This window comes from Schistocerca cancellata, chromosome 6 (assembly GCF_023864275.1).
Source record: "Schistocerca cancellata isolate TAMUIC-IGC-003103 chromosome 6, iqSchCanc2.1, whole genome shotgun sequence".
NCBI lineage: Eukaryota > Metazoa > Arthropoda > Insecta > Orthoptera > Acrididae > Schistocerca > Schistocerca cancellata.
Genome location: NC_064631.1, coordinates 40,289,069 through 40,306,293, shown reverse-complemented (window position 1 = coordinate 40,306,293; position 17,225 = coordinate 40,289,069). Strand labels below are relative to the sequence as shown.

The following is a 17,225-nucleotide window of genomic DNA, read 5'->3' as shown; positions in this document are numbered from 1 at the left end:
GGCCAGCAAGATCTCCGGATCTGTCCCCCATTGAGCATGTTTGGGACTGGATGAAGCGTCGTCTCACGCGGTCTGCACGTCCAGCACGAACGCTGGTCCAACTGAGGCGCCAGGTGGAAATGGCATGGCAAGCCGTTCCACAGGACTACATCCAGCATCTCTGCGATCGTCTCCATGGGAGAATAGCAGCCTGCATTGCTGCGAAAGGTGGATATACTCTGTACTAGTGCCGACATTGTGCATGCTCTGTTTCCTGTGTCTATGTGCCTGTGGTTCTGTCAGTGTGATCATGTGATGTATCTGACCCCAGGAATGTGTCAATAAAGTTTCCCCTTCCTGGGACAATGAATTCACGGTGTTCTTATTTCAATTTCCAGGAGTGTAGAATAAAAGTAGAGGAAAATTTTACGTCATCTACTGACAGGCAGTGCTGTAAAATGTTACCATTCATACTATCTATGACGACTGTGCAACCTTTTGCAACCAAAGAAACGTAGTTTCAGAATAGATTTTGGAGCTGTTATGAGGAGAGACGGTTTCTGGAGCGGGTGCCCACTGTGTTGCAGAGGGTCTGGCCGTGCTGTTCATCTTCCTGTTCGGGAAGCCGTTCCGGCGCGGCTTCTTCTGCGACGACGAGTCCATCCGACACCCCGTCAAGGCGGACACCGTGCCCTCGCTGGCCCTCGCACTCGTCGCTCTGGGCCTCCCGCTGCTCGTGGTGAGTCCAGCCAGCTGTTCTCCAGCCTCCAGCGAAACCATTCCATTGTTTACCAACATACCTCGCTCTTTTACGCAGGCAGCGGACAAAAATATGGAAACACCTGAAACAAAACATGTTGCCACGCCTAATACGGTGCAGGAAAGCCGTTTCGAAATGTATAAATACAAGTCCTGTGTAGTTCTAAAGCTAATCTTATACCACTTTTCCTGCAAAATAGTGGCAAGTACAGATAATGATGATGGAAATGGATTCCTCTCCAATGTAGATCACAAAGGCTCAATACTGTTTAGACCCGGTGATTGCGATGGCCACGGGGTGGAGTGGGATGGGGGGCGGGGGTGTGGCAATTCATCCTTGAGCTCCCAAAACCAGTCCTGGACGACGCGAGCTCCAAAACCAGTCCTGGACGACGCGAGCTGTGTGAACAGGGCCTTGTCGTCTTGCAACACAGCATCAGCATTGGCGAACAAACACTGTACCATGGGATGGACCTGATCAGCCAATATCGTGACGGAATCCTTGCCAGTATGGCAACCTTGCAGAGTAACCATGGGGCTCATGTAATACCACGATATGGCTGCGAAATCATTACCAGACCCCCACTATGTTTCACACTTGTGACGAAAACTCGCCTACAAGTTGGTAACAGCGTGCAGCAAGAGTCGTCCGCCCAAATGACTTTCTCCCGTTCCTCCGTGCTCCAGATTTATTGTCTCGGAACGACCTTTCCCCGTCACGGGTGCTTCTTTCACTGATGAATGGTATTCGAATCCCTGAGCGCCCTACAGTTTCCTGGTTACTGACCTCCCTTCGTGTTGTTTTGGTGCTGACAGCTTCGCACTGACTTTTACATCTGTCATCCTCTTATTTTTCGTCACAATCCTCTTCGGTGACTGTCCGTCACCATCACTCGAGACATACTTTTGTCCACATTGTTTCTTAGCGGGAGATGTTTTTCCGGTTTCAATGTATGCGGGATAAATCTTCCATACGGTGCGTCTTGAAACACCAACCACTTCCACTATCTTGTTTATGGAAACACCCACCTTGTTGTTGTTGTGGTCTTCAGTCCAAAGACTGGCTTGATGCACCTCTCCATGTTACTCTGTCCCGTGCAAACCTCTTCATCTCCGATTAGCTACTGCGACCTACATCCTTCTGAATCTGCTTAGTGTATTCATCTCTTGTTCCCTCTACTATTTTTACCCCCCTCGCTTCCCTCCAATACTAAACTGGAGATCCCTTGATGCATCAGAACATATCCTACCAACCGATCCCTTCTTCTAGTCAGGTTGCACCACAAATTTCTCTTTTCCCTAATTCTATTCAGTACCTCCTCATTAGTTACGTGATCTACCCATCTAATCTTCAGCATTCTTCTCTACCACCACATCTCAAAAGCTTCTATTCTCTTCTTGCTTAACTATTTATGGTCCACGTTTCACTTCCATACATGGCTACACTCCATACAAATACACTCCTGGAAATTGAAATAAGAACACCGTGAATTCATTGTACCAGGAAGGGGAAACTTTATTGACACATTTCTGGGGTCAGATACATCACATGATCACACTGACAGAACCACAGGCACGTAGACACAGGCAACAGAGCATGCACAATGTCGGCACTAGTACAGTGTATATCCACCTTTCGCAGCAATGCAGGCTGCTATTCTCCCATGGAGACGATCGTAGAGATGCTGGATGTAGTCCTGTGGAACGGCTTGCCATGCCATTTCCACCTGGCGCCTCAGTTGGACCAGCGTTCGTGCTGGACGTGCAGACCGCGTGAGACGACGCTTCATCCAGTCCCAAACATGCTCAATGGGGGACAGATCCGGAGATCTTGCTGGCCAGGGTAGTTGACTTACACCTTCTAGAGCACGTTGGGTGGCACGGGATACATGCGGACGTGCATTGTCCTGTTGGAACAGCAAGTTCCCTTGCCGGTCTAGGAATGGTAGAACGATGGGTTCGATGACGGTTTGGATGTACCGTGCACTATTCAGTGTCCCCTCGACGATCACCAGTGGTGTACGGCCAGTGTAGCAGATCGCTCCCCACACCATGATGCCGGGTGTTGGCCCTGTGTGCCTCGGTCGTATGCAGTCCTGATTGTGGCGCTCACCTGCACGGCGCCAAACACGCATACGACCATCATTGGCACCAAGGCAGAAGCGACTCTCATCGCTGAAGACGACACGTCTCCATTCGTCCCTCCATTCACGCCTGTCGCGACACCACTGGAGGCGGGCTGCACGATGTTGGGGCGTGAGCGGAAGACGGCCTAACGGTGTGCGGGACCGTAGCCCAGCTTCATGGAGACGGTTGCGAATGGTCCTCGCCGATACCCCAGGAGCAACAGTGTCCCTAATTTGCTGGGAAGTGGCGGTGCGGTCCCTTACGGCACTGCGTAGGATCCTACGGTCTTGGCGTGCATCCGTGCGTCGCTGCGGTCCGGTCCCAGGTCGACGGGCACGTGCACCTTCCGCCGACCACTGGCGACAACATCGATGTACTGTGGAGACCTCACGCCCCACGTGTTGAGCAATTCGGCGGTACGTCCACCCGGCCTCCCGCATGCCCACTATACGCCCTCGCTCAAAGTCCGTCAACTGCACATACGGTTCACGTCCACGCTGTCGCGGCATGCTACCAGTGTTAAAGACTGCGATGGAGCTCCGTATGCCACGGCAAACTGGCTGACACTGACGGCGGCGGTGCACAGATGCTGCGCAGCTAGCGCCATTCGACGGCCAACACCGCGGTTCCTGGTGTGTCCGCTGTGACGTGCGTGTGATCATTGCTTGTACAGCCCTCTCGCAGTGTCCGGAGCAAGTATGGTGGGTCTGACACACCGGTGTCAATGTGTTCTTGTTTCCATTTCCAGGAGTGTACTTTCAGAAATGACTTCCTCACACTTACATCTATACTCGATGTTAACAAATTTCTCTTCTTCAGAAATGCTTTTCTTGTCGTCCCCTGTCTACATTTTATATCCTCCCTACTTCGACCATCCTCAGTTATTTTGCTCCCCAAATAGCAAAACTCCTTTACTACTTTAAGTCCCTCATTTCCTAATCTAATTCCCTGAGCATCACCAGACTTAATACGACTACATTCCATTATTCTCGTTTTGCTTTTGTTGATGTTCATCTTATACCTTCCTTTCAAGTCACTGTCCATTCCGTTCAACTGCTCTTCCAAGTCGTTTGCTGTCTCTGACAGAATTACAATGTCATCGGCGAACCTCAAAGTTTGCATTTCTTCTCCCTAGACTTTAATTCCTACTCCAAAGTTTTCTTTTGTTTCCTTTACTGCTTGCTCAGTATACTGATTGAATAACATCGGGGATAGGCTACAACCGTCTCTCGCTCCCTTCTAAACCACTGCTTCCCTTTCGTACCCCTCGACTCTTATAACTGCCATTTGGTTTCTGTACAAATTGTAAATAGCATTTTTCTCCCTGTATTTGACCCCTGCCACCTTTAGGATTTGGAAGAGAGTGTCCCATTCAACATTGTCAAAAGCTTTCTCTGAGTGTACAAAAGCTATAAACGTAGATTTATCAACCCTTAACGTATCTTCTATGAGAAGTCGTAGGGTCAGTATTGCCTCACGAGTTCCTACATTTCTCCGGAATCCAAACTGTTCTTTCCCGATCTCATCTTCAATTAGTTTTTCTATTCTTCTGTAAAGGATTTTTGTTAGTATTTGCAACCGTGATTTATTAAACTGATAGTTCGGAAATTTTCACACCTGTCAGTACCTGCTTTCTTCGGAATGAGTACCTTATGAGCACCAGTAATTTTGTCTATGTTCGAATTCACTCAAGTTCGACATAATAGCCTCACAACTACACAGTACTGACCACGACTCAGACTTTCAAGGTATTGAGGAGACAGCACGGGCGGGGTTCGTGGTTAAATACAGTAGCGCAACCTGCGCTCTTGGCTATCGTCTGTATTTATGTGCAAGCATCCATTTCTCACAATGTTTCCATATTTATGTCCAGCACCTGTACATTACCACTGTTTGCGATAGGTTTAGAGTTGCATCCAGAGCGTTCACAATCAACCGCCACAGGTCGATTCACTATCACTAGGACGCCGTCAAAAAACATATCTCTTCGAAGGGGGCAGACTCTGCGGAAGCCAACTATTAGCCGCCGTCCAGTAGCAGCAGCGGACAACACAGTCTGCCCGGGCTGTGGGAGAGCGCAAGACCCAACTGGGCACAACTAACCACTCTCGACGCAGCTCCTCCTTGCGTCAAATACAAATCAGGAACTCCTACCGCTCAAACTGGAAATGACATCATTTGTTTCTAGGTTTTCAACCTGTGATGGACCAAGCACACCAGCCCAGACCCACGAATTTCCCGGGGTCCACAAGAAGGCTGAAGTTCAATCACTCCCTTTCCCGTCCTGGCAGTTGTCTTTCCAACTGCTGCGAGTAGCTGGTTTCGAATCAGTAAAGAGAGCAAAGCCTCCATCACGCGTTAGACCTTCCGGCCTAACGTGACTAAAGTTTTCTATTGGCACCGAGGCCGCTGGAACGATGAATGTCCGCTAAACTGTTTGGTTCTTAGTTGTCAAGGTGAGCGATCATACACACATTTGCTCTGTGTTCCTCTCAAGTACAAAATTTCTGATTATAACACCTGCGATTTGTCGCAGTGTTTCCATATTTTTATCCAGCCCTGTACATTTCCATCATTTGCGATACTGTTAAACTTGCATCCAAGGCGTTCAAAATCAACCTTCATAGGAAATGGATATTCAGTAACTCTAGACGTCACACTGGAATTGGCTTCATGTTCGGCTTAATCAAGGGAATTTGTCAGTAAACATAGGCAGCCTATGGCTCATAGTGGGCACGTGACTATCTAGTCCAGTATAATCCTGAGCGAGAGTGGGGCTAACTTTCATATTTAAGATGCAGTTCTTCGCCAGAGAATTCTACAGTTTTCAGCACTGTAAACTGGCTGAAAATATTGTAAAGTACACATGTTGTACTGTGTGGCTGTCTGTATGGCAGGAAATGAAGAACACACTCCGTACGCTGCAGTCACAGTGTGGAAACTTTTATTGTTCCAAGATGACCTGTTTCAGCAGTCTCATGCTGACATTATCTGATGTTACGCAGTTTGTTATAAAAGTGCCATGATCAGATGACGGCAGCATGTTGTGGTCTTCAGTCCTGAGACTGGTTTGATGCAGCTCTCCATGCTACTCTATCCTGTGCAAGCTTCTTCATCTCCCAGTACCTGCTGCAACCTACATCCTTCTGTATCTGTTTAGTGTATTCAACTCTTGGTCTCCCTCTACGATTTTTACCCTCCACGTTGCCCTCCAATACTAAATTGGTGATCCCTTGATGCCTCAGAACATGTCCTACCAACCGATTCCTTCTTCTAGTCAAGTTGTGCCACAAACTTCTCTTCTCTCCAATCCTATTCAATACCTCCTCATTAGTTATATGATCTACCAATCTAATCTTCAGTATTCTTCTGTAGCACCACATTTCAAAAGCTTCTATTCTCTTCTTGTCCAAACTAGTTATCGTCCATGTTTCACTTCCATATATGGCTACACTCCATACAAATACTTTCAGAAATGACTTCTTGACACTTAAATCTATACTCGATGTTAACAAATTTCTCTTCTTCAGAAAAGCATAATCTGTTGAAACCTATCATCTTGGAACAACGAAAGTTACCATTCTGCATCACGGCGTAGGAAATGTGTACTTCATTTCCTAAGCTGAAAATTGAGTCTTATTCTGGGTCACAAGCGGTTTAGTTGGATGTTCTTGTTCTTTGAACTAAATGGAGAGCAGTCCATTCCTTCTGAAGTTACATCAGGAGTTTTCAGGAAACGGTATTACATTTAATTATAGAAATTCCGTATCGAACAATAAAAATTAACGTATGTATCTTAAAGCTTTACTCGCTAGATTTCATAGTCTTTATCGTTTTCATTTGCAGCTACAAACAGCTGTAATTAGCCATTTGATGGGCTAATTTAACTTTGTAATACTTTTCAAGTCGTTTCAGGCCAATCTTCGGACGAGGCTTGAAGAAATATTAGTAAAGAATCGTTCTGAGCCCTTTTTTCCTGCTCACCTTATCTTCTCTCCTCTAATGCAATCGTCGCGGACGGGACTTTAAACCCTAGTCTTCCTTCCTTTAAATTTATTAATTATTTTTGATTATCAGTAATAACTAGTTACTACCTTTAAAATATTTGTGATTCACGAACAAAGGCACAATAGAGGATTGTTGCAAAAACTGGCTAAAAATTGATGTATCGACTGTTATTGTTGAAATAAATGGTTGTAGCTTCGTCATAAGTTGCATTGATAAGTATATATTTTTTATTTATTGATGCTGAATAGTTTCGAATACCTGTGTCCATTTTCAAACCATGCGTGCTGCAAGTGTAACAAATACAGGTGATTGCCCATGTATAGAAACTGCCCCTGCAGTAATGAAAGAGAACTCCAATGTCCGTCCTATGAGGTGTATTTGGCTGTTGTTAATTCGGCCATATACCATTTTGATTACTGCAGGGACAGTTTCTGTACATGGGCTATCGCCTGTATTTGTCACACTTACAGCACGGATGGTTTAAAAATGGACACAGGTATCCGAAACTATTCACCATCAAGAAATAAAAAATAGATACTTCTCAATGCAGCTTATGACGAAGCTACAACCATTTATTTCAATTATAAGACAAGTTGCTGACCTATTTTTCACCTGCAGCATGCTGCAGGGATTGTTATTGTATCTATATTATTTTAAGTACACCAAACCGCAGCGACCACTTTAAAGTTTAATGTCACTTTATTATATGATTATCTGTAGTTTTCTGAATTCATATAAATATTTTTTTAACTGTCTCGTCAAAACTCCCGTCTTTTTACTATTTTGCTACTGCGTTTTTATCTCAGGCACCATGGCTCACCACCTCCAGTCACAGACGCGCCTATTCCGTGTCTCTCCCTCGTTTGTCGTCTGCTGTCGTACCGAGAAAAGGAGTGAGCTATCCGTTACATCATAATTTGTTGCTATTTTTCAGAGTTCTTAGATGCTAACGAATAACGTATCGAAAAACTTGCGTGAGGTTTTTGCTCACTGACAGAATAAGTGATGAACTGAGTGTTGTCTGACAAGTCCGACGGGCTGGTGCGGGAAGAAACTGGTGTAGGCATGCGTATTCGAATACAGAGGTATCTACACAGGGAGAATACGGCGCTGCGATCGGCAACGCCTATATAAGACAACAAGTGTCTATTAGATTGGTTTCAGCTGCTACAATGGCGGGTTATCAAGATTTAAATGAGTTTGAACGTGGTGTTATAGTCGGCGCACGAGCGATGGGACACTGCATCTCTGAGGTAGCTGTGAAGCGTGGGTTTTCCTGTACGATCATTTCACGAATGTACCGTAAATATCAGGAATCCAGTAAAACATCAAATCTCCGACATAGCTGCTGCCGGAAAAAGATCCTGCACGAACGGGACCAACGACGACTGAAGAAAATCGTTCAACGTGACAGAAGTGCAACGCTTCCGCAAATTGCTGCAGATTTCAATGCTGGGTCATCAACAAGTGTCAGCATGCGAACCAATCAACGAAACATCATCGATATGTTCTTTCGGAGCCGAAGGCCCAGTCGTGTACTCTTGATGACTGGACGACACAAAGCTTTATGCGTGCCCTAGGGCCATCAACAACGACATCAGACTGTTGATGACAGGAAACATGTTGTCTGGTCGAACGAGTCTCGTTTCAAATTGTATCGAACGGATGGACGAGTACGGGTATGCAGACAACCTCATGAATCCATGGACCCTGCATGTCAGCAGCAGTGTTTAAGCTGGTGGAGGCTTTGTAATGGTGTGGGGTGTGTTCAGTTGGAGTGATATGGGACCCCAGATTCGTCTAGATACGACTCTGACAGGTGACACGTACGTACGCATCCTGTCTGATCACCTGCATCTAGGCCGCGCGGGATAGCCGCGCGGTCTCAGCCGCCTTGCACGGTCCGTGCGGCTTCCCCCGTCGGAGATTCGAGTCCTCCGTCGTGCTTGGGTGTTGTCCTTAGCGTAAGTTAGTTCAAGTTAGATTAAGTAGTGCGTAAGCTTAGGGTCGGGACGTAGAATGTCAGAAGCTTGAACGTGGTAGGGAAACTAGAAAATCTGAAAATGGAAATGCAAAGGCTCAATCTAGATATAGTAGGGGTCAGTGAAGTGAGGTGGAAGGAAGACAAGGATTTCTGGTCAGATGACTATCGGGTAATATCAACAGCAGCAGAAAATGGTGTAACAAGTGTAGGATTCGTTATGAATAGGAAGGTAGGGCAGAAGGTGTGTTACTGTGAACAGTTCAGTGATCGGGTTGTTCTAATCAGAATCGACAGCAGACCAACACCCACAACGATAGTTTAGGTATACATGCCGACGTCGCAAGCTGAAGATGAACAGATAGAGAAAGTGTATGAGGATATTGAAAGGGTAATGCAATATGTAAAGGGGGACGAAAATCTAATAGCCATGGGCGACTGGAATGCAGTTGTAGGGGAAGGAGTAGAAGAAATGGTTACAGGAGAATATGGGCTTGGGACAAGGAATGAAAGAGGAGAAAGACTAATTGAGTTCTGTAACAAGTTTCAGCTAGTAATAGCGATTACCCTGTTCAAGAATCACAAGAGGAGGAGGTATACTTGGAAAAGGCCGGGAGATACGGGAAGATTTCAATTAGATTACATCATGGTCAGACAGAGATTCCGAAATCAGATACTGGATTGTAAGGCGTACCCAGGAGCAGATATAGTCTCAGATCACAATATAGTAGTGATGAAGAGTAGGCTGAAGTTCAAGACATTAGTCAGGAAGAATCAATATGCAAAGAAGTGGGATACGGAAGTACTAAGGAATGACGAGGTAGTTTGAAGTTCTCTAACGCTATAGATACAGCACTAAGGAATAGCGCAGTAGGCAGTATAGTTGAAGAGGAATGGACATCTCTAAAAAGGGCCATCACAGAAGTTGGCAAGGAAAACATAGGTACAAAGAAGGTAGCTGCGAAGAAACCATGGGTAACAGAAGAAATACTTCAGTTGATTGATGAAAGGAGGAAGTACAAACATGTTCCGGGAAAATCAGGAGTACAGAAATACAAGTCGCTGAGGAATGAAATAAATAGGAAGTGCAGGGAAGCTAAGACGAAATGGCTGCAGGAAAAATGTGAAGACATCGAAAAAGATATGATTGTCGGAAGGACAGACTCAGCATGCAGGAAAGTCAAAACAACCTTTGGTGACATTAAAAGCAACGGTGGTAACATTAAGAGTGCAACGGGAATTCCACTGTTAAATGTAGAGGAGAGAGCAGATAGGTGGAAAGAATACATTGAAAGCCTCTATGAGGGTGAAGATTTGTCTGATGTGATAGAAGAAGAAACAGGAGTCGATTTAGAGGAGATAGGGGATCCAGTATTAGAATCGGAATTTAAAAGAGCTTTGGAGGACTTACGGTCAAATAAGGCAGAAGGGATGGATAACATTCCATCAGAATTTCTAAAATCATTGGGGGAAGTGGCAACAAAACGACTATTCACGTTGGTGTGTAGAATATATGAGTCTGGCGAAATACCATCTGACTTTCGGAAAAAGCATCATCCACACAATTCCGAAGACGGAAAGGGCTGACAAGTGCGAGAATTATCGCACAATCAGCTTAACAGCTCATGCATCTAAGCTGCTTACAAGAATAATATACAGAAGAATGGAAAAGAAAATTGAGAATGTGCTAGGTGACGATCAGTTTGGCTTTAGGAAAAGTAAAGGGACGAGAGACGCAATTCTGACGTTACGGCTAATAATGGAAGCAAGGCTAAAGAAAAACCAAGACACTTTCATAGGATTTGTCGACCTGGAAAAATCGTTCGACAATATAAAATGGTGCAAGCTGTTCGAGATTCTGAAAAAAGTAGGGGTAAGCTATAGGGAGAGACGGGTCATATACAATATGTACAACAACCAAGAGGGAATAATAAGAGTGGACGATCAAGAACGAAGTGCTCGTATTAAGAAGAGTGTAAGACAAGGTTGTAGCCTTTCGCCCCTACTCTTCAATCTGTACATCGAGGAAGCAATGATGGAAGTAAAAGAAATGTGAAAGGATATCAATGAAACGATTCGCTGATGACATTGCTATCCTGAGTGAAAGTGAAGAAGAATTAAATGATCTGCTGAACGCAATGAACAGTCTAATGAGTACACAGTATGGTTTGAGAGTAAATCGGAGAAAGACGAAGGTAATGAGAAGTAGTAGAAATGAGAACAGCGAGAAAGTTAACATCAGGATTGATGGTCACGAAGTCAATGAAGTTAAGGAATTCTGCTACCTAGGCAGTAAAATAACCAATGACGGACGGAGCAAAGACGACATCAAAAGCAGACTCGCTATGGCAAAAAAGGCATTTCTGGCCAAGAGAAGTCTACTAATATCAAATACCGGCCTTAATTTGAGGAAGAAATTTCTGAGGATGTACGTCTGGAGTACAGCATTGTATGGTAGTGAAACATGGACTGTGGGAAAACCGGAACAGAAGAGAATCGAAGCATTTGAGATGTGGTGCTATAGACAAATGTTGAAAATTAGGTGGACTGATAAGGTAAGGAATGAGGAGGTTCTTCGCAGAATCGGAGAGGAAAGGAAAGGAATATGCGGAAAACACTGATAAGGAGAAGGGACAGGATGATAAGACACCTGCTAAGACATCAGGGAATGACGTCCATGGTGCTAGAGGGAGCTGTAGAGGGCAAAAACTGTAGAGGCAGACAGAGATTGGAATACGTCAAGCAAATAATTGAGGACGTAGGTTGCAAGTGCTACTCTGAGATGAAGAGGTTAGCACAGGAAAGGAATTCGTGGCGGGCCGCATCAAACCAGTCAGTAGAATGATGACCAAGAAAAAAAAAAAGCTTAGGCATGATGACCTCCCAAGTTTTGTCCCATAAGATCTTATCACAAACCTCCAAAATCTCCACCTGCATCCGTTCAAGTCCATTGTGCATTGCGACGAAGTTGGGCAATTCCAGCAGGACAATGCGGCACCCCACACGTCCAGAATTTCTACAGACTGGCTTCAGGAACAGTCTTCTGAGTTTAAACGCTTCCGCTGGCTATCAAGCTCCCCAGACATGAACATTATTGAGCTTATCCGGGATGCCCTGCAACATGCTCATCGTTGGAAAATCTCCTTCCCAAGGATGTTTTTTCCAGCTTGCAGAAAATATGGTATTCGCGTGGTGTAGGATCCGGACTGTATGGTGGGTCAGTACCAGCCACGTATGTTGTGGCTTTGGTCAAATTGTTGGAACTATTTGGCTGTTGCTGGATGTGACAATACATTTGGTCTATGTATCACCAGAACTTCACGGTAAATATGAGTGCAATTTAGACCCTTTGACCACGGGAATTGAGCACTCCCGCCGACTTCAGCTCTGGAGTACGTTCCCAGTTTCTGTACAACTTCACTCGCACATTGTGATCCACCTGTTATCCGTACCACAGTAGTACTGGATCTGCAGGACACCCTGAACGTGTGATCTCTTCTGACAATGCGCCACCGTTGTTAGGTAACGGTTTTAATGGCGGAACGGTACACGTAACTTACTTTGTGAAGTCGTCACGTACATAACGCACATCTTACGGACAATAAGACGTACTTTTGTCTTCGAAAAATTGCCTCCAAAATTCAGTTGGGTCTTGTACTCGAAATTAATATAAAAATGTTCCTGTTGCATTTAAAATTCCCGCCACTCTTAAAAATAACCATATATTCGATGCCGCTGGAAACCTACTATCTCTATCTGGCAACGCTGGATTCAGCTGGCAGCAGAAGTGCACCAACGGACGGACGCGAGTTACGTTCATTCGCAAGCTTGCTAATACTGTCTTACTCCCCCCTCGGTGTCACGAACCGAGAACACTATCTAGCCTACGATGCGTCATAACGATGCCAGTGAACTCGAATCGAAAATGATTTGTTTTCTTTGTTTTTCGTAAAGGAAAAAGTTACATGTATTCATAGGATGCGGGCTATAAACTGAAAGTAATACTATACACAGAAGAACAAGGAAACAGAGCAGCTGAGCGGTATTTTGGCCCTCCACCAACAGAAAAACTTTTCGCGATTGGCGGGCTGGTAAGGAAGAACTGAAAAAAATGATGAAGGACTGCATACAGAATGGCCAAAACTAGAAGATGACGTACTGAAATGGATTCAAGGACACCGTCAAAATGTCACTGGAATTAACAGAAAAATAATTCAAATACACGCTCGTAAGCTAGCGTTACAGTGGAACTTAACAGATTTTAAGGATGGAGTTGGCTGGTGCTACAAGTTTATGCTTGCGAACCAAACCCAAAATATATCAGAAAATTCCACAAGAGTATGAAGAGGAAGTATTATCTTTCTATTGTTTTATTATTCAACATCGAAACAAAACCATTGTGGAACTAAGGCATATAGCAAACATGTACGAGACTCCTCTGACAGTTGATGTGCCGAGTAACAGAGCTGTTGCCATACAAGGTGCTAGAACTGTAACTATAAAAACAAATGCAAATGAAAAAACGCACTACACTGTTGACCTTTGCTGTTGTGCTGGCGGTACTAAACTTAATGCAATAATGACTTCCAAGCGCAAAAAAATACCGAAGCGTTCTGAGATACCGTCAGGTGTTGTTGATCACGTACATGACAAGGATTGGATGGACGAGGCTGGTATGAAATTATGGATAAAAAAAAATGCCTTGTGGCAGGGCCTCCCGTCCACGTGGTGCAAGTGTTTCGAGCTGACGCCACTTCATCGACTTGCGTGTCGATGGGGATTACAACACAACGACCTACAACACCCAGTCCCCGAGGGGAGAAAATCTCCGACCCAGCCGGGAACCGAACCTGGGCCGTTAGGCATGACATTCCGTCGCGCTGACCACTCAGCTACCAGGGGCGGACAAATTATAGATTAACAGAGTGTGGGAGAAAAGGAAAGGTGCTTTATTGAAGAAGAGTTCCCTTCTTGTACTAAATCAGTTTAGTAGCTATTTGAAAAATTCTGTGAATGATTAACTAAGACAGGGAAATACAGAGGTAGCTGTTATTCCGGGAGGACTTTGTTATTCCGGAAGGACTTACTTCACTAATGCAACTTTTTGATGTCTCGATAAACAAACCATGTAAAGTACTATGAGGGAGGAATGGAACAAATGGATGATCTCTGTCGGTCCATTATGGCCTGGGGGACATCAGCTGGTACGTATTTCTTATGTTTTGGTTTATTTTATTTATATCTCAAATACTACCAGTTTCGGCAACTCAATATGCCATAGTCACGCCCCATATTCTATTATCGTATTAACAATCTTATCGAATGATGCTATAAAACTGGAATCTTAAATCCGATAGTTATGCAACAGTGTCACCCGTTCACAGGACACTGTTGCATAACGATCGGATTTACTATTCCAGTTTTATGGCACCATTCGACAAGATTGTTAATACGATAATGGCGTATCGGGCCTTAAGATGGCAATATTGAGTTGCCGAAACTGGTAGCACTTGAGGTATGAAATAAAATAAACCAAAACATAAGGCTGTTGGTAAAGATTTTGAATCAGCAAATGGATGATGGTTGAAACCCAACATGAATTCACGCCGAAGGTAGCTTTAAAAGGACCTGCAATCAGACAAGTGTGACAGTGGATATGACAGTCGTGGTCTAGAGCAGGTGTCTCCAAACTTTTTAGTCCGCGGGCCACATCGGCTCCTCCACGAAGTCATAAGGGCCACGATCTACCTAGTGGGATTAAAGCACCCTAGCACTCCATGATCACCGTAATGTAAGGCTAAAGGAAAGATGAAATCCCAAAAATCTACGGTTGTGGGAATAGCTAGCGCTGAAACGAACTACGATTTTTATTTAATTACATAATTTTGGTTGGTGGACGTACCTGACCGAAATTCTGGCGTATTTTATTCTGGCGAATTTCACCGACAAAAAAGTATATCACTGCACAATATGTATGTATTTTACAACGTAATCAAAAGAAAGTGAAACCTAGCTTAAGAAGCATCTTCCATAATGATTGATTACTAAGGTTAGTCGCCGAAGTGGCGTCCATTTGAAAGACTTGCACCGGACTCGCGAGTAGAATAAAACGCAAAGTATTTTTTTTTACTTAAAATGTTTTCGCCAAACTAGTCTGTTAACCGTTCTTTTTTTTTCACTATAGCACGGAGAATGGTCTGTCTGTTTATTGTGGATAGCCACAAATGGTTCAAATGGCTCTGAGCACTATGGGACAGTCCCCTAGAACTTAGAACTACTTAAACCTAACTAACCTAAGGACATCACACACATCCATGCCCGAGGCAGGATTCGAACCTGCGACCGTAGCAGTCGCGCGGTTCCGGACTGAGCGCCTAGAACCGCTAGACCACCGCGGCCGGCGGATAGCCACATGTTTAACCATGACCTTCCGCTTTGTAAAGATAGAGCTCCCACAATGTCGCGGTGTATTGGCCGCGATAGGCCTCGAAACTCAGTTGTTGGCAGTCTAGGTACCACCTCAAATATTTGTCGGGCCGGACACCGGGGGTGTCCGGTCAGCTAACGCGGGCCGGTTTGCAGGCCCTCGCGGGCCGGTTTCGGCCCGCGGGCCGTATTTTGGAGACCCCTGGTCTAGAGTGACAGAAAATTGTATTGTTAAAGCTTTCAATAAGTGCGGCATAAGTAACGCTCTCGATGGCAGTGAAGGCCATCTTGTATATGAAGAGGACGACGATGAGGACGAAGCGGATGAAGAAAAACAAGAAGAACAAATTTCAGACGACAATTTTAAGGTATTTTAAAGGTCATTTCGGTTTTATAAACTAAAAATATTTTAGCCTGGCTTTAAAATCTAATAATAAAAATATCAAAAATGTTTTTTTTATACTGCTTAAAAATTAAGGTGCGTCTTATAGTCCGTAAAATACGGTATAGAGCACCGCGGTATTTTTGGAACACTGGTCTTGCATACAACAGTCTGCTGTCTTACGAATTTAATGCGGCTCACATTTGACGGCAGCTGGGAGGTTCGCAGCCTCAGTTCATTACGAAATGAAAGTTTTTGCTTTACACACATATTCATTGTACCTGAAACTCCGTGTAAAATCAACACCCAAAACAGTACACCGGATTCAAATGTCGTGTAGAAGAAAAATTGACTCTTCTCACGTGACGTTTAATGAAGACGCAGCTGTGCAGTTGTACACAGACGGAGAGACAAATTACTTTAAACAATGTTAACACCAATGTAGCGCGCCGCGGCCCCGCACCCCCTAGGATGTCCGCCGCCATGCGCTGAGGGCGCCGCACGCGTCGCGTTTCGCTGACGGCGACCGGAAGGCGGCCTCTGGTTGCACAGCAGGCGTTTCAGCAGCGCGGCAGCTGCAGCTGCAGAAAAAAACTGTGAGCCAGTCCACGCGGCCACCGTGAGGAGCTCGACAACTCTTGGCACCTTTCACTTATTCCCGCACGTCACTCGTATTGATTACCATACGTAACTCCACTGGAACGTTATCGTTCCGTGCCATAATAAACGAGTGACAAGCTTACAGTGTCCGGTATACTATTGCTATTTTGATTAAATTACGGTATTATTCGTAGAATAATGTGTTATTTTGTAAAAAAGAAAACAAAGAAACTGCGTAACAGTCGCTTAACTAACAATCGTTCATTGTGTACACGACCGGTCTCGGAACACTTAAAGTTCCATCACCTGGAGCAAACTGTCCGCCCCCGGTAGCTGAGTGGTCAGCGCGACAGAATGTCAGTCCTAAGGTCCCGGGTTCGATTCCTGGCTAGGTCGGAGATTTTCTCCGTTCAGGGACTGGGTGTTGTGTTGTCGTAATTATCATCATTTCATCCCCATCGATGCGCAAGTCCCCGACATAGCGTCAAAATGGTTCAAATGGCTCCGATCAAGTGGTTCAAATGGCTCTGAGCACTATGGGACTTAACATCTATGGTCATCAGTCCCCTAGAACTTAGAACTACTTAAACCTAGCTAACCTAAGGACATCACACACATCCATGCCCGAGGCAGGATTCGAACCTACGACCGTAGCGGTCGCGCGGTTCCAGACTGTAGCGCCTAGAACAGCTCGGCCTCAACGGCCGGCGGAATAGCGTCAAATCGAAACACCTGGCGAACGGTCAACCCGATGGGAGGCTCTAGTCGCTCGACGACTTGGTGTAAACTTTGATAATGAAAATGTTGTGGAACACGACAATCGGAGGAATCCTGAAGTCTGAAATGTCAGGTAATGAACTACGCGGTAACACTTATCATCTGAGGTCAACGTTGTCATGCAGCAAATGTTCCGTGCCAAAAGGATAAAAAAGTACCTAGAAAAATCCGAAAAAAAACAGACAT

At 45.0% G+C, this 17,225-nt stretch overlaps 1 protein-coding gene across 1 annotated transcript in view; it reads left to right on the top strand.

Moving 5' to 3' along the window:
* Nucleotides 1-17,225, top strand: part of LOC126191198 (putative phosphatidate phosphatase) — a 354,047-nt gene that overhangs the window by 114,738 nt on the left and 222,084 nt on the right. The window contains exon 2 of the mRNA XM_049931993.1: nt 567-718. Within this exon, the coding sequence (XP_049787950.1) occupies nt 567-718 (152 nt within the window). The remainder of the gene's footprint in view (nt 1-566; nt 719-17,225) is intronic.